Here is an 18,771-nt window from a genome sequence, read left to right as displayed (position 1 = left end):
AAACTTAGGTCAAACCAAGCACATGGAAACTTCATTTTTAACACTGGCTGTTTTCAAGGTTTATAAATATAAAAAGTGTTACCATTTTTGGATACTTTTTTGGGATCCTTATAATGTTCTTGAGATTTATGACAACTACAAAGATGTCAGCAAGGGCTCAGTGCAAATTCAGTACAATGTATTATTTATTTATTTGTGTTACAGTAGCATCTAAGGGCTCATGTCATGGACCCAAGACCCCATTATGCTAGGCACTGTACAAACACAGAACAATAAAAGGCAGTCTCTGCCCCAGGGAGCTTACAGCTGAAACATAAGAGAAGAGACAACAGATGTATACAGCCAGATGGGATTATAAGGAAACAGTGAGACCATGTTAGTCAGCATAATAGGCAGCGGTTTCAGCCCACAAGTGGCTTAACTGTTGCCAAGTTTTTTTGTAGGCACCATGGAACAGGAGAGAAAAGAAAGGTTTTGAAGGAGAACAATGAGGTAGCTTTGTAGAAGTTTATGGGGAGCTCCTCCCTTCACTCTAATAACTTTTCTGCCATCAACAGATCATCTAAATAAATCATCATTATTATTCTTACTTCTGGATTAACATAAATGGACGAATGAACATAATAAATGCTCCTAGGGTAACTCACAGTCCTCAGTCATTAGTGTTCATTGAAAATAGAATACACTTGGTACCAAAATACTATGGTTAAATTTGTGGAGAAGTTTGTTACAACCACGGGCTTCCACTTGCTCATAACTTTCAGAAAAATTATATTTGGCTAAAGTTTGCCTTGTAAGATCTCAGCCAAGAGGTAAATATTTTACAAGAATGAGGTGAGGGGTTTTTCCCACTTATTATAACCGTGTCTTTAAAAGTAAAGGAATAAAAAACAGCTGAATTTCAAAACCTGCCCTGTAAATTGTATTCTGTCAAAGAAGAGTATTGTGTGTCTAGGATGGGGCAGGGACAAAAATGGCTGAATGATAATAAAATTATAAATGGTTGCAAAATCACTTCTCAACATGCATTGCTAAAATATATAGGGTTACGGTTAAAACTCAGAACCTATACATCACCTCTTACACAACGGGTGCTTGTCTCAACATCCAGCTACACCGCAGCCAGTGACCAAGCAACTCTTGCAGCCTTTATACTTTCACTCTTGGTGTGGTAGCAGCAGCCTGCACTAGCTATCTGCGATGAGGGGGATGTTCCGAATCAAAACAACCCTGATTACTACATGTTACCACAGTGATTCTACCATGTGCAGGACCTTCTCTGGCGTTGAGTGGGGAGCAGGATTTACTACAAAGTACCTTTGAAACGTAAAGGTGTATCAGGCTTGAGAAGCCTTTTCTTTTAAAAAAGGGGACAAATCACATAAGAAAGTGGATTTTTTGTTTGTTTGGATACTTCTACTGTGCCTAACTTCTTTTAAAAAATATTTTTTATTTCTAGGGCAACAAACTTTTAAATTCCAGAGAAGCTCTTATCCACCTCTTAATTGGTTATTTTGGGAGTAGGTGAACCTCTGATGAAACAAAATTTTTTTTTCTTTCAGCCTCAGTGTTTATTTAACTCATCACTTTCATCCTTAACCCTGCACCTGCATTTCACTTGCTTTAAAAACCACTATTTGTGTGTGTGGATCAAAGTCAAAATTGTATATGGAATGAAAGAGCAAGACATCACCTAAACAGAATGAAGGCAACTAGGAATACAAACTCCCTCTCCGGAATGACAGATAACATCACCATCCAGGAGTGAAACCTGTCATTCCTTTCCCCCCAGGGAGAAGAATCATTGTCCAATTATTGACTATGTTGTTCTTTCAGCTTTTTTAAATCAGAGCTCTACCAGACATCATAAGTCAGGAAGGAAAATGACTAAATGGATATGGATTCGTTACACTTTTTGTAAAACATACCGCATTGGCATAGAATGTGTTTTCCCTGATTGCTGTGTAGTTTAATTCTAAAGAGCAGTAAAGAGGTAACTAGCTGCAGAAGAGGGGGCAGGCTAAGAACAGAGAGGTGCATTACGTAATGGACTATTGAAGTCATGTAAAAGAATATGTATGATCATCTAGGGTTTATTTAATACTAGGAAGGGGAAGGAGTTATGTCTCATACAGTATAAAGTAGTTTTGAAATTGCAAGGCTCTTAATGTATTTCAGTTTTGGAAAAGAAGTTATACACCCAAGGGTCAGTTGTGGCTTTGACATAAGACACATGTATGGGGAAGTGTGTAGCTGCACTGTGTCAATATGAGTCAGTCATACTATGAAGTATGTATTTGATGGAGCCATTTTTAAGATACTGGGCATCAATTAATTATCATCAAAATTTCCACGAATATTCTGAGTTGAAAATAAACATGGAAAATTTTAGCCCAAAGAGAGGTTTTTTTAGAAAGTTAGGAACAACTGAAAGTGGATGCTGGAGCTGAGCCTTAACAATGGCAACCACTGTTTTACCCCTTCTAATAATAAATAATAATGTTAAGAGTGTTTGATCCTTGCAAGAGCGTTGTTCATGCCTGCATTTTTTGTTTGTATGTTGCTGTTTACATTACCATAGCCTACAGAACTTGGCATATCTCTCTGTCTGTCTGGAGGAACCAACTAGGGGCCATGCTTCTCTTGACCTGCTGCTCACAAACAGGGAAGAATTGGTAGGGGAAGTAGAAGTGGGTGGCAACCTCAGCAGCAGTGACCATTAGATGGTTGAGTTGAGAATCCTGAAAAAAGGAAGAAAGGAGAGCACCAGAACATAGACCCTGAACTTCAGAGAAGCAGACTTTGACTCCCTCAGGGAACTGATGGGCAGGATCCCCTGGGAGGCTAATATGACGGGGAAAAGAGTCCAGGAGAGCTGGCAGTATTTTAAAGAAGCATTATTCAGGGTACAGGAACAAACCATCCCGATGTGCAGAAAGAATAGCGAATGTGGAAATTTGGACAGATAACTAGGGAGGAGTATAAAAATATTGCTCGAGCATGCAGGGGTGTAATCAGGAAGGCCAAAGCACAATTGGAGTTGCAGCTAGCAAAGGATGTGAAGGATAAAAAGAAGGGTTTCTACAGGTATGTTAGCAACAAGAAGGTGGTCAGGGAAAGTGTGGGACCCTAACTGAATGGGGGAGGCAGCCTAGTGACAGATGATGTGGAAAAAGCTGAAGTACTCAATGCTTTTTTTGCCTCAGTCTTCACAGATAAGCTTAGCTCCCAGACTGCTGCACTGGGCAGCACAGTACGAGGAGGAGGTGAGCAGCCCTCAGTGGTGAAAAAACAGGTTAAGGACTAGTTAGAAAAGCTGGACATGCACAAGTCCATGGGGCCAGATGCAATGCATCCGAGGGTGCTGAGGGAGTTGGCTGATGTGATTGTAGAGCCATTGGCCATTATCTTTGAAAACTCGTGGCGATCGGGGGAGGTCCTAGACGATTGGAAAAAGACAAATATAGTGCCCATCTTTGAAAAAGGGAAGAAGGAGAATCCGGGGAAGTACAGACTGGTTAGCCTCACCTCAGTCCCGGAAAAAATCATGGAGCAGGTCCTCAAGCAATCCATTTTGAAGCACTTGGAGGAGAGGAAGGTGATCAGGAACAATCAACATGGATTCACCAAGGGCAAGTCGTCCCTGACCAACCCGATTGCCTTCTATGATGAGATAACTGGCTCTGTGAATACGGGGAAAGTGGTGGATGTGATATATCTTGACTTTAGCAAAGCTTTTGATATGGTCTCCCATAGCATTCTTGCCAGCAAGTTAAAGGAGTATGGGCTAGATGAATGGACCATAAGGTGGATAGAAAGCTGGCTAGATCGTCGGGCTCAATGGGTAGTTATCAATGGCTTAATGTCTAGTTGGCAGCCGGTATCAAGCAGAGTGCCCAAGGGGTGGGTCCTGGGGCCGGTTTTGTTCAACGTCTTCATTAATGATCTGGATGATGGGATGGATTGCACTGTCAGCAAGTTCGCAGATGACACTAAGCTGGGGGGAGATAGATACGCTGGAGGGTAGGGATAGGGTCCAGAGGGACCTAGACAAATTGGAGGATTGGGCGAAAAGAAATCTGATGATATTCAACAAGGACAAGTGCAGAGTCCTGCACTTAGGACGGAAGAATCCCATGCACCGCTACAGGCTGGGGACCGACTGGCTAAGCAGTAGTTCTGCAGAAAAGGACCTGGGGATTACAGTGGACAAGAAGCTAGATATGAGTCAACAGTGTGCCCTTGTTTCCAAGAAGGCTAACGGCATATTGGGCTGTATTAGTAGGAACATTGCCAGCCAATTGAGGGAAGTGATTATTCCCCTCTATTCGGCACTGGTGAGGCCACATCTGGAGTATTGCGTCCAGTTTTTGGCCCCCTGCTACAGAAAAGATGTGGATAAATTGGAGAGAGACCAGCGGAGGGTAAAGAAAATGATTCGGGGGCTGGGGCACGTGATCTATGAGGAGAGGCTGAGGGAACTGGGCTTATTTAGTCTGCAGAAGAGACGAGTGAGGGGGGATTTGATAGCAGTCTTCAACTACCTGAAGGGGGGTTCCAAAGTAGATGGAGCTAGGCTGTTCTCAGATGACAGAACAAGGAGCAATGGTCTCAAGTTACAGTGGGGGAGGTGTAGGTTGGATATTAGGAAAAACTATTTCACTTGGAGGATGGTGAAGCACTGGAATGGGTTACCTAGGAGGTGGTGGAATCTCCATACTTAGAGGTTTTTAAGGCCCGGCTTGACAAAGCCCTGGCTAGGATGATTTAGTTGGGGATTGAGGGGGTAGGACTAGATGACGTCCTGAGGTCTCTTCCAACCCTAATATTCTATGATTCTATGCAGGCTATTGAGAAAGCTTGCCAAAGGTTGAGTAAACAACCTTTGACTTTAAGGTTTAGCAAATAAAATGCAATTTATTTTATGCACATCTCTAATTTGTTCTTTTAATGAGGATTATAAATTTTGCCTCTGGTTTTTATTTAGAGGTAAAAAAATCTGCTTTTCATGTGTTTTCTAGTTTCTTTTCTAATTGCTGATTATGGAGATTTTTTTTATATAGTTTGCATAATTCTAAAGTATGTCTGTAACATCTCAGCCATTCTCACAATAATAGATTGTGTTATGAGAGAACTACAACTCCTTGATATAGGATGTATTGAGTACTGTAGATCTCCACTCTATATAGGATTTAGCTTCCTTTAAAAAGTAAGTTTTGCATTCCTAACATAAAAGTATTCTCCTTTTTGTCCTTCCCATTAGGAACCATGGGATGCTCGACACATTCCAGCACTGTTCTCTGCTTTCTGTGGCCTTTTAGTTGCACTTTCTTATCATCTTAGTAGGCAAAGCAGTGATCCATCTGTACTTATGTAAGTTGTCAGCAAACTTTTTTTATTGGTTATATTATATCGCATGTAGACTATTGCACAAGGTGATATTTAAGTCTGGAGAGGGTGATTTCTGAATTCAGTGACTTGAGTCATCTTCTAACAAAGTTGGTTGTGTAAACTTGGGTCTCACTGGAAAGAAACATACTGAAAAAGTATGATAAAGGAGGTCTTTTTATGGTTATTGTTACCAGTGTTTTAGAAAACATTCTTTTTTGAGAGGGACTGGATATCTCAAGGACTAGCAATAAGATACACATTTATCTCTAGATAAATGGTACAAAATAAGGTACTGATCCTGCAGACATTCGTGTATGTGCATAAGTGTACTACTATGAGTAGTCCCATTGAAATCAATGAGATGATGTACAATCATAAAGTGAAGTATTTGCTGGATCAGGGCCAAAGACTGTTGTCAGTGGCTGAAAGGTAGTGTCGTTAGTTTGGTAGCTTGTATGAAATATATTTTGGTCTTGGTCCATTCCAGTAGTCAGCTGTCCCCATTGCAAAACTACCAGCAGATTTGTCACTAAATGGTGCCACTGTCAGTTGTCTTAGCAGAAAGAACAATGAATGAATAAACAGAAACCAAGCTATTCAGTTTCTCATCACAGGGTACCCAAAGTACTTTGATGAAATGGGAAGTGTTCACACTTGCTGCCCATGGTGTATCAGTTCGGTAAATGAATAAAGGGCTTCAACCACAAGGGCAATAAATCTGGTACTTTTCATCAGTACTAAATTATTTGGGTCAGATTTTGCTGTCTGGGAATTATATGATTAACCCTTATGGAACCAGCTAATCTCCAATGGATGCCACCTGGGGACAGGCTAATTATCAGGGTTTGGGGAGATGCATTAGAAAGCACTGTAAGAAGCAAGAGGAAGAGTTTCTGACCCATGGGGAGCATGACCTGATCACAACTCTTTTCTCGTGTCAGTTCCATTACCTTTGCCTCTCCACTGATGTTAACTGCTCTTCAAGGTAGTAAGCATTTCAAGCTGAATCCAGGGACTGTGAAGAACCAGTGTAGAACAAGCAACACGATGATCTGAAGGTTGGGCTGACAGAAGCAGAGGTGCAGCTAGAAACATGGGGCCCCCTGCCATCTTGGTGGGGGTCTTTTTTGGGCATTCACAGAGAGAGCCAGGTAATACTGAGGGAGACAATGGGGAGTCATTCTACGCAGGGGAGGAAACAGGAATGGGAAGGAAGGTGAAAAGGAGCTGTGGCATTACACACAGGAGGGCTTATTCAGTTTTTGTGTAAAATACACACAGAAAAATACCAAATAAGCACTCAAGAATGAGTTCTTTAGATTTTAAATGTGTATTTTCCTCAGGATATAATTCTCAGTCCATTAGTATCTTTAATTGAACAAAAACTCTTATCTTTTGTTTTAAATAAGATGTTTTGAATCCCTGAATTCATTGTTTGGCCACCTTTTAAATCTAGTTTCTAATCTTCTAACGACCTTAATCAAATTCTCAGTAGTTCAAATAATTGTTAAATGTCTTGTCTGAGATTAAAATATGAGTTTCTGATTCTACAACAACATCAAGTATTCATTGTATAATCAAGATTAAAATGTATAATCCCCCAAAAGAGGTTTAAGATATCTTTTAATGACTGAATTTAACTAAATGGAGTTTAGGGGGTTGGAAACAGTATTTAAGGGATGGCCTCCAGCGTAAATTTTAAGATGAAGGAGAAGGTGTTTTGTAAAACTAAAATGAGGATGAACATGTAATTTATATTGAGATGAGCACTTTACCTTTTGTAATATCAGTGTTTGACATCAGAAGTGGCACTAAAGAACCCCCTTGCCAGCATTCTCATTAGTGGTTAAAGATTAGAAAGAGCATGGAACTGAACTATCCTCTCACGTGGTCCCTTCCCAATTAATGCTACTGTGCTGATTCTAGACTACACTTCCTTATTGGTGAGGAAGCTGACACTGCCCTGGTCAGATTTTCAGCTTTTCTATAGCAATCTCCTGCTATCAGCAGTAGAATATGTGTATGTAAGGGTAAAGTTGGGCTCTAAAATGTCTCTTCTCCCCTTACTAATGGCATATAACCCCATTCGCTGAAAAGCTGTTATTCAGAACTACTGTATTCTAACAAATCTTTTTTTTAATAGGTCCCTTATTCAATGTAAATTTTTTCCTCACTCTCTACGTCAAAATTTGAGAGATTCATCAACAGATCCACTCCCAGAGAAGATGAGAGAGTCAGTGGTAAGGCTTTTTAAAATTATTTATTTTATGTACTGGAAACCTGCAATCCACCCATGTGGAATCCCTTAACCATGCTCAATTGTCAATGCTACTACCTCAAGTGTGGATGCGCTCTGCCGACAGAGGAAGACAGCGTGAACATGCAACAACCATTTTCTTTTAGCGCTTTTTGATCGTCGACAAAATTTTTAGCGAAAAAACTCTGCCACTGTAGACATGGCCTTAGGAGAGTATTGGTGACTGATACTCAGGGGAAGAGGGAGACCTCAAGAGTTCAGGCTGGGCAAGGATGGGGTTCCCAGAAGGGTTTAAGGTGTGGCTGATTCCATCCAAAAGTTCTAAATTGCCCTGCTTCCCAGCAGCTAGAAACCTTTCCTTCTCCTCAGCACAGCATCCATAATGGCCACCTCGAAGCACTGGGGAGCTAGATAATCCCTAAAGTGTAAGCATCTGTGAGAGTAAGTAGTGTTTAAGGAGTGTATGGAAAATATACTACTTTACTGCTTGGTGTAGAAGCCAGAGCTTCTGCTAAACTTAATTATTTTACTTGGTTAAATTGCATAGTGGAGGTATGGCTATTAATGGAGGGAGGCTTCTAAGCAAAGATATAAAGTATTAAAGCTTGGGTACATACTCTGGTGTTTTTGGTATGTAGCTTATGGGCACAATCCACTGTCAATTGATTTCTATGAACTGGTTGACTGTATTGTAGGTATAGTGGAAGGCATAATTTTCTTCTGAATTTATAACCCACACATCCCTTCCACTTATTGTTCATTGCCTGGGGCAAGTGTACAGTCTGACCTCATCTATTCTACAAGTTGAACCATGTCAGGGGACTGACCCAGTTAACAATATGGCCATCCCTTGAACTGGTTACAACCATTTCATTTCAGAGTGCAGATGAGGATCTGGTTAAAAACACAGTTAAGGTCCTGACTATATTGCAGACTGGAACCATGTAACTAGGAAAAGGGGATAACTGTGTTCCACTGTAGCACTCTGGCATGGCTGTACTAGTAGACAGGGCCTTTGTGTCTTGGTCCTTTTTTTGTGGTAGAATTTGTTTCTTGGTGCTCTTTTCTGCCAGGGAATTGGTTTCACATGGTGCTTGTCAGCTGCACATTTCCACTACACACGTTTGACGTCTCATATTGTTTTCTAGAAACACAGGCTGTTTTTACTGGCTGCTACAAGGGCCTCCTAATGCTGTACCTTCCTTTCTTCCTCTGTTTGGGTTTCCTCTAGTTTATATATTAATGTAAGCAGATGTGCACAGTTCTAAATTGGTTTATGTAGTGCTAACTCTTCCATGCTGGGATACAGATAGTACTCCCTGAAGAGGAGATTGCAACTGTAGTTTAATACATGTTCTGTCTGAACCCTTTAGTGGCTGGCGGCAATGTCTTAATAAATAGTTGAACCAAGTTAAATAGGTTCTCCACAATTGTTCTCACACTGCAATGCCAGTATAGAAAGTTGGTGAGTATAGACAGCTAAAAATATATGTGCATCAAATTTGAGGGAAACATTTAAACAACAATCCATTCTGATCTTACTCCGCTGTAGTTGAGGGAGTGTGCTATCGTAACCAGCTCTGGTTTTGATTAATTTTCAAAAGCAAACTAAAAATAGCTTTCAGATCCTCTGTAAGAAGTACTTTGATCAATCTGGGAATTGGGTACACTGTTACATGAGGACCAGAAGGAGAATTTTAATAGCATATCCTTCCCCCTTTTGTTTCCCTCAGCATGCCCCTGTGTAATTGCCATCTTTTATAGTTGACAGTGGAGGAAAAAAGCTTGTTTGGGCCAAGTGCAACAAAATGTCCAGTGTCCACTGGCCTATGCTCCAATGTATAAAGCATGCATAATATTCAGGCTAAATTAGCCCCTTTTTAATCAATAAATTTAAGATATATATAACTGGTTCACCTCCCAAGATGAAAGCAAATAGGTTTAAATATTAAAATAAATCTGTTGTGTTGTATAATATTCATGTTAGTAGTAATCAATATAGCATTTGTAATGTTTAGTTACATGACCTTTACTATTTTTTCTCTGCTCGAATGGCTATGTAAGAATTGTCAGCTTTGGAAACTGGAATTACAAAGCAGCTGTGATGGATAATTGACCATTCAACTTTGAGAATGGAGCTTCCTAGCATTATAATTAATTTCTATAGACATCCCCATGGTTGATTACTACATTAACCAGTGGCCTGAGGGTGTTAATGTGTTACATTCAAACTCAACTTCCTTCCTGGCCTTTAGTACAAACAGTCAGATAGCTAGTAAAAGGATTTATTCAAAGCTCCCAATGTATAATTTAAAACAAGAAGAAAAAAATTACAGCATGTTTTCCTGTTTTATTCTCACAAGCAGGAGATGTCCAGAATAGCCCTTTAAAAAATAAAGAAATATTTCTTTGATAGAATGGTGGGTGGGTGATGTTGAGTCTTTGTCTGCATGATCTGTTTTTACCCAAAACTTCAAAACAATCCCAATGGTAGTGATTATTTCACTATTGAATTTTTACTAGGGTCAGAGGTCAGGCCTTTCACACATAATATGTATCAAACGTTACATTAAAAACATGTCAGTTAGGTTACAAAGTCAAGGACTAGAAAGTTAGGAGATGGTGGCCTGTCCAACCTTAATTCAGCCTGCTTGTGCATCCATTCTGTGCCCACCCACCCCCATGCATGGTGTCTTGTGGAAAATGTGCAGTGTTTTATTTACTCTTACCATCTTGTTGCAAATGTCATGATATGTGATGTTTTTCTTAAAACCCCAGCTCTGGGAGGCATATGATTACATGAGAATATCATCTTTCATTTTAAAAATAGTACGTTTCTAGCCTTCAGTCTAACTTTGAAAACATGACCCGAGTACACATTTATTAATTTTTACCCAATCTCATGATTTCTTTGGGGCCTGACTCATGATTTTTGAATGCTTAGAGTTGGCATTACTGAGAATGGTATGTGATCATGTAATTAAAGATTATATCATATTACATTGCATTTCATTACATAACATATACTCAGCAGGGCTAAATTGAGGTTGTACAGGCAACCATAAATCTAGCATTACCTAGCTTTCAAGTGCTTAACTTTGCAACCTAAATAACATTTTTTTAATGTAGTTTTAGTCTGTAATTTCCTAGGATTTTTAATAAAGGTAAAAATACATTCCATTATGTGCATCATCATTAGGGTTTCAACCCTGATCTTTCAGTACTGATGCACACCTGCTACCACTTGAGCTACAAGGCTAACTACATTAGCTGGTGGCAGGAGAAGGCTGTTATCCTGTGGGTGGGAATGGGCCACTGGGGCAGCACCATGTAGGAGATCAGGAGTTAGTTGATGGTGAGGGGCTGGCCTGGCCTGGTTCTCTCTTTCCCTCTACCCCCTTGAGTTGGGATGCTTCTGTCCCATGTGGTGTCTTCAGAGGTGGTATGGACCTCTGGAGCCATGTGCTCACTCCAGGCAGGCAGGGTGGTTGCTGGAAGCCTGCACCAGCTCTGCTCACACTCCTCCTAGCTTCCATATGTTGCCAGAACATGTACATGGTGGTTCTGGTGCTGCTGCTTTGGCAGTGGTTTGGATCTAGTTCTTTAGAATGTTCATGTTCCATTAATACTATGGCAATCTGCCAAAATTTTCCTGAGGAACACAATCCAGGGAAGGAAAAGGATAATTAACACTTTATATTTCAGCTAAACCTGAGTGGAGTTCTATGGGATACAGAAAAGGCACTTCTCAAGCCAAAGGGCTTTAGTCCAGCTGAATTTCAAAGGCGTGCTATAAATAGTGTAAGTGTTAGAGTTCTCAGAAACAGGTTGCAATCATCTTTTGATAATGAAATTGTTAAGCAACCGAAATACAGTGGTCATTGACAGCTCCCCCTATACTTTAAAATCAATTCGTTGTTCAAGTGTTGTCTCCTACATCTCTGTTTCATTTTTATCTCCCTATTGTTGGGTCTGTTTTTCTAGCATTATTTTATGTTTTCTTCCTCCTCCCCACAGAAACACTTGTTGGCGAGGCTGGCTATTGGGGCTGGGTGCACAGTCACAGTAACATCTTGAATCAGATGAGGTTTTCTTTTAAGTGAAATGTTGTTGAATCCCAGGTTTCTAAGAGTCTTTAAATTAAAGCACTACAAGTCAGTATTTAGATAAATATCTAGCAGCAGGCATTCAGTTTATGTCAGTCAGCACCTTCATTTGCCACCAATGTTAAGGGCTACTAGCCCTCTGTAATATGTCTAGTCATAAGTCTAAGCCAAGTTATTGATTTGCTGACCAAAGACATTTCTGTAAGCTCTAAAATACAGTGGTTGAAAAATTCACATAGCTCAAAAACTACCTTGTTAATTTGTTTATTCACGATGATATTTTAATCACAAGAAAAATGGGTTAGGAAGAACATATTTTCCAATTTCTTCAAAACACAATTACTCCAGCCTAGTTATAGTTCTTTACTTGAAGGTAGATTTTTACCTTTCATTATCATTATATAATACTAGAGATAGGCCCACTTCTGAAAACCCCCAAATCTTGGAGAAATTTGGACACTTATATTGAACCAAACATTACAACTTGGACCCATCTCTGTAGTACGTAATAATAAATGTATTATCATTGATGTCTATGAACACATGACAGAAACTCTCCCAGAAAGCACAGATTATTTAAGCAATGGAAGAAACAGTGCATTAGTATGAGAAAGTATCAATGCTTCCAAACAGGAAATGGAACGAGAATATTAACAGATTTTTGCCATTTTCAAAAATAGAGAAAACCCCACAAATACCATTGCATAAACAGAGACACAAATGTAATGTAAAACCATTTTAGTTTTAAGTTTCCCATGTTACAATTAAACAATGTTTACAAAATATGTTTTAAAATGAATTTTGATATTTTTGATATGTTTGATATTTTTGAATTTTTAACAAATATAGAGTGCGGGGAAATAATTTTGCAAATCATATTGCAGAAAATATCTTTACATTAAAATATATTTTTATATTGTAAAACAATGACAAGTGTCATCACAATGCAAACTATCAGTAATTCATAATGGAGTAATTTAATTTATCCAGTTAAAATAGTATTCACTTGATAATTTTGTATTTTAAAAAAATTATATTCACAGAAGGAAATCTTGAAATCGGATCTCATTGTCTGCGCAGTGGCTGCTGTTCTATCATTTGCAGTCAGCGCCAGCACTGTGTTTCTGTCATTAAGGGTATGTATATTAATGCCCTGCTTTTAAATATTTCCCCCCTAAGATATCATCTCTATTATGGAAAACTACATGGCTAAGAATAGAGAGGAGCTGTGAAGAGAAAAGTTAAGGAAAAATTATTTAATGGCAAAGATAATTTCAAGGCTTTTGATATACACTGCAAATCAGTTATAGATATTTATATTCGGCACTATTTAATGCATTTAGTAATTGTTTTCCCTAAACCTTTGCTTTATACTAGTCTTTTTTTTATGACATAGAAGCTGTTGGAAGAGGGATTCTTACATTAACCCAACCAATTTAGCGTTTTTATTTCCAGTTACAATACTGGTTAAATTTGTGTGTAAAGTACATTTTGAAAAAGAACAAAGGTTGTTGCTTTCATTTCCTGACCCCACATCTGCTTCCCACCTGTAGTCTTTGATGCTTTTTATGTAAGAATTAATATTGCTTGCAAATGTATAAGGAAGATTAAATTGTTGTACGTTAAAAATATTGTGGGTCTATAAAATATTATTTGTAAATGTGATTCCATTATTTTCCTCCTTTGGCTCAGCCATTTCTCAGCATTGTGCTGTTTGCTTTAGCATGGACTGTGGGATTCGTAACACATTACATACTTCCTCAGCTCCGCAAGCATCATCCTTGGCTGTGGATTTCTCACCCGATACTTAAAAACAAAGAATATCATCAGCGGGAAGTGAGAGGTTTGTAATAAATGTTGTCAGAATGCTGATTAATGTTGTCTTTAGTTTGTCTTGTTTTTAAAGAAAAAAAATTCTTGCTTGTGTCCATGGTGGTGTTTAAAGACGACCATTTTTTTCCAAGACGAGTTTTCTTTTTTCTTTTTTTATGTTTTACTTAGAAATATCAGAGGAATATCAAGTTTTGATTTCTATATTTCTTTTGGATGGCACTCTCTCAGGGACTGGAAGAACGGAAGTGGATATAGTGACATCATCATAGGTAGAAAGGCCAACTGCAACTTTTCCACATTTCATTGTAGAAGTAGGTGGGTTTGAATCTTTCATGCAGAGCTTTCTGCTAAAACTATCCAATTTTAGCAAAAACATCCAAGCCCAAAGAATTTTAAACTGTCTATGTAAACATAGATATTTTTTATTTAGGTCAGAAGGGACCATTATGATCATCTAGTCCGACCTCCTGCACAACGCAGGCCACAGAATTTCACCCACCACTCCTGCAAAAAACCTCTCACCTATGTCTGTGCTATTGAAGTACTCAAATCGTGGTTTAAAGACTTCAAGGAGCAGAGAATCCTCCAGCAAGTGACCCGTGCCCCATGCTACAGGGGAAGGTGAAAAACCTCCAGGGCCTCTTCCGATCTGCCCTGGAGGAAAATTCCTTCCTGACCCCAAATATGGCGATCAGCTAAACCCTGAGCATATGGGCAAGATTCACCAGCCAGATACTACAGAAAATTCTTTCCTGGGTAACTCGGATCCCACCCCATCTAGTATCCCATCACAGGCCATTGGGCTTATTTACCATGAATATTTAATTACCAAAACCATGTTATCCCATCATACCATCTCCTCCATAAACTTATCGAGTTTAATCTTAAAGCCAGGTAGATCTTTTGCCCCCGCTGCTTCCCTGGGAAGGCTGTTCCAAAATTTCACTCCTCTGATGGTTAGAAACCTTCGTCTAATTTCAAGTCTAAATTTCCTGGTGGCCAATTTTTTTCCATTTCTTCTTGTGTCCACATTGGTACTGAGCTTAAATAATTCCTCTCCCTCTCCGGTATTTATCCCTCTGATATATTTATAGAGAGCAATCATATCTTCCCTCAACCTTCTTTTAGTTAGGCTAAAGAAGCCAAGCTCCTTGAGTCTCCTTTCATAAGACAAGTTTTCCATTCCTCGGATCATCCTAGTAGCCCTTCTCTGTACCTGTTCCAGTTTGAATTCATCCTTCTTAAACATGGGAGACCAGAACTGCACACAGTATTCCAGGGGAGGTCTCACCAGTGCCTTGTATAACGGTACTAAAACCTCCTTATCCCTACTAGAAATACCTCTCCTGATGCATCCCAAGACCTCATTAGCTTTCTTCACGGCCATATCACATTGGCGGCTCATAGTCATCCTATGATCAACCAATACCCCAAGGTTCTTTTCCTCCTCCGTTACTTCTAATTGATGCGTCCCCAGCTTATAACTAAAATTCTTGTTATTAATCCCTAAATGCATGACCTTACACTTCTCACTATTAAATTTCATCCTATTACTATTCTCCAGTTTACAAGGTCATCCAGATCCTCCTGTAGGATATCCCTGTCCTTCTCTAAATTGGCAATACCATCCCTTCCTGTCTTAAGTGAGGGCTAGCAAAACTGCCGCTGCAACCCCTACCTATTGGGATTTCATTATTCCATAGTTCTCCAGTCCCCAGACAGTCTTCCCGCAGAAGGAGGGAAGTGTTATTTCTAATGTAGAAAAGCAAGCTCTGAATCCACGGAATTGAGTAGATAAACTCCACTTGACTTCAGGTGCAGCAGGATAGGGCACATAGGAGTTAAACTGAAGAGTGCAACATTTTGATTCACATTTAAAATGTGTCTAAACATTTCAGCTGTCTACCCCATTACCACACTTAGACTTGGAATGTAGTTCTGCATGAAACAACTTCTTCCCTTTGAATATTTGTTGCTCCTTCCCTCCCCCTTTATTTAATCATTTGAAGTGCTGGTGCCTGCTTACACTTCACATCCTCTGTCCCTGCCCTCAACCACCAAAGTGTCCAGGAAATCCACTGGGGCCCCGAACAGATTTTCCCCCTACAAAATAAGATTATTTCTTATTATGGGCCCCTTTCCCTTAAACATCAGCTTTCACGTACCACTGACCTGAACTTCAAAGTGCTGGAATATAATGGTGAGAAGAATCTCAGACTTTTTCTTTAGATTATTGGTAACTGGGCTACTAGTCCATCTAATCTTTATTCATGACTCTGGCTTAATCTGAGTTACTTCTTCCCTTGTGAAAATGCAGATAGAATTGCACATGCATGTTCAAACATTTCACCTCTGTAGGCCTGGATTCAAATCTGAATTTATTTACTTGGCAAAATAGATTTCCGTGCAATCCCAAGTGGATATTTATCCCTGTTTATTAAACGTCCTAACCTCTTTTTTATACTTGGTGTAAAATGCAAGTTGTTTTACCCTGGTGTAACTTTTAGATTGTGGAGAAGGGGAATTGTTATATCTGGAAATGGAGGACATATCAAATATAATAATAATACGTAGCTCTTCTATGGTGCTTTTCATCAGTAGATCTCAAAGCACTTTTCAAAGGAGGCCAGTATCATCCCTGTTTTACACAGTTGATAGCAGGGAAGATGAAAGCTTCACCTAGCACCACATTGAGCTACTGTATATGAGTCAAGTGACCTATGGCCTAATCCAGGGTTATGTAAACTGAGGGACAGCCTAATATTTGTACTGAAGTTTATAGCCATTTTACATGGTATAGAGAAAATACAAATAACCCTTCTTTTTTAATACCCAGGCCCTTTAGGGAATGTTTAAATTATTAATGATAAAAACTTTATATATAAATTTCTTAATGACAGACATAGTTTCCACTGTATTTCTGCAGGGCATAATATTCTGCTAGCAGAAGTAATAAGGCTAAAATAATATCTTTCCCTGGCATCTGTTGCAATGGGGATTTGCTGAAAATGTAGCAATGAAACAATGCAGGGGAAGAGTTCTTTTTAAAATGGCATTTCTCATTTTTAAAAAGTGTAACAAAATCAAGTTAAAAGCGAGAACACAGAATGTTGTATCAGTGATGTTTAGCCATTGTGTTCACTCTGTCAATATAAGCTTTAGTGTTTATCCATATAGACCCTCTGTAGGAGAGAATATAGCACAGAGAAGTCCCTTTACCAATAACATTTACCTCACTTACTAGCTGTGCTTTCTATTTATAATCACCAATTGATCTGTACACCTGTAGTAGCTGTATTTTGAGAACACTGTACTGTAGCGTTTAACCCTCTGTTACAGTACAATTACATTACAACCTCAGTGACATATTGTGAGCAGTTTGATATGCTGTACTCTGTGTTTAAAAGTGAATTGTATTTCCTAAATAGATTTTCCTGTTTAAGAATAGAGGCAGAATTATATTTACTTTGACTTTTGAATGTTTAAAATTTGAGCAGCATGGTTAGTGAAGTCTGTAACTTTCATTTCCTGCATCATATCTCAAGAGAATCACTAAAACTGAATAAAACAATGTAACTTCGTTGATAATTTGGCCTTGCTAATATCTACTGGCTTCAGCAGGTGCTGTCTTGGTATGTAGGAATATCTGAAAATATTTCAGAATCTCAGAGACTAATTTCTAGTTCTCCTGCAGTTTCAGCAAACTTCACTTAGAGAAACTTGGCTTCTTTTTTCAGCTATCATCTTCTCTTTGGTCCCAGCTGGAAACTTGCTTGTCATATCTTGATGGATCATTCTCAACCTATGTTCATGAGGTGCTTGAAAACAATAATGTCAGAACACAGTCTGCTGCAGGACTTCAGTATCCTGTTCTTCAAACTAGACAACAAAAGCGTTCTGCTCATTCCCTGCAAAATTGTGCGTTTGACATACATTAAGGATTTATATCTCTCTGAAAAATCATGTCTTCAAAACAAAACCTGGGTACCAAAAAGTACCCAAGAGACTTGATTGAGGGTTGCCTTTTAACTGTTGACACAAAATGCCAAGGAAAGTGTACTGGAAATGTGAATCTTATTAATGATTTGTATTCCAGCTGAAAGTCATTGTTTTAAAAGGCTTCATTTGCTTGATAATGAGCAACTCTTGTGAATATCCTGGCTTTGTTGTCTTTTGCATGAGTTTAATCATAGAAGACTGTTATAAGATTTTTTCCCTTATGTCTTCATTCATTGGAAAAACATAATTTTCATAAAGGTAATGGCTCAGCTTTTCAAAAGGTTGAGAGTAGAGATATACCAGGCAAATGCACTTCACTCTTTGACTGATCTGCATTGATGGGTCAGCTCATACTTTCGAATCACTTGTATCACTCAAGCTAACAACTCCGTGGTACAATCAGGAGTCAAGGCATTTTCAGATTCTTCTATATTCTCTATTTTCTATGGGGTCCAGCTAGTCTGTATTGGTTTAATTATTGCAGAAGTGTACCCAGAAGTATCTGTTAAAGAACTGGAGTAAAGTATAGATCTCTTTTCAGTCACAGGAACAATGCTGCATTCTACAAAGCCTGAGATAGGCGCCTAGGCTCCCTGTTTAATTAATAGGGAAAGATAGGCACTTAAGTCCAGTCTGCATGGAGGCACCAATCTCTCCTAGCAATCCATAACTGGGAACCCGTCTCCTGGAGTCAGGTGGCTTAGTTATTTCATGGGAAAATGAGTTTGGCACCCTCCCCACAAAACGGAGGGAGCAGGGGGTGATAGTGAAGCCTGAGTCATTGGAGCAGGGGGACCAGACCTTGAGTCTCCTGCTTCCCAGATGGGTACCCTAATCTCCAGGCTACAGAGTCATGCTCTCTCGCTCTCTCTCGCGTACTTCCAATGACTCTCTAATTATTTATCAACAGTGGAACAGCATCAACAGGAGAGTTCAAGGGAGTCCCACATCAGAATATCCCAGAGCTCAGTGGTTAGAGCACTCCTTCCGGTGTAGTGATGCTGTCTCTCTCGGTCCTCCTCCTCCTTCCTTTCTGGACATTCCTTTAGCATCTTCTTTAGGGGGTCATACTTCTCTGCTCTTCTGCTCTCCATGGGTTTATCCAGAACCCTGTTGTTGGCTCCCATATATTCTTAGCTGCCGTCTTTACACTGATTCCTCTCATATTTACCGTACTCCTGACTT

General features: G+C 39.3%; 1 protein-coding gene across 2 annotated transcripts in view; it reads left to right on the top strand.

The window, feature by feature from the left end:
• PCNX2 (pecanex 2) overlaps window positions 1-18,771 on the top strand; it is a 222,877-nt gene that overhangs the window by 91,699 nt on the left and 112,407 nt on the right. For both annotated transcript variants that reach the window (XM_043543302.1, XM_043543301.1), the window contains exons 16-19: window positions 5,264-5,373; window positions 7,535-7,631; window positions 12,798-12,890; window positions 13,447-13,597. In XM_043543302.1, the coding sequence (XP_043399237.1) occupies window positions 5,264-5,373; window positions 7,535-7,631; window positions 12,798-12,890; window positions 13,447-13,597 (451 nt within the window). The remainder of the gene's footprint in view (window positions 1-5,263; window positions 5,374-7,534; window positions 7,632-12,797; window positions 12,891-13,446; window positions 13,598-18,771) is intronic.

The sequence above is a fragment of the Chelonia mydas genome, chromosome 3 (assembly GCF_015237465.2).
Source record: "Chelonia mydas isolate rCheMyd1 chromosome 3, rCheMyd1.pri.v2, whole genome shotgun sequence".
Taxonomy (NCBI): Eukaryota; Metazoa; Chordata; order Testudines; family Cheloniidae; genus Chelonia; species Chelonia mydas.
This window is presented reverse-complemented; position numbering and strand designations above follow the sequence as displayed.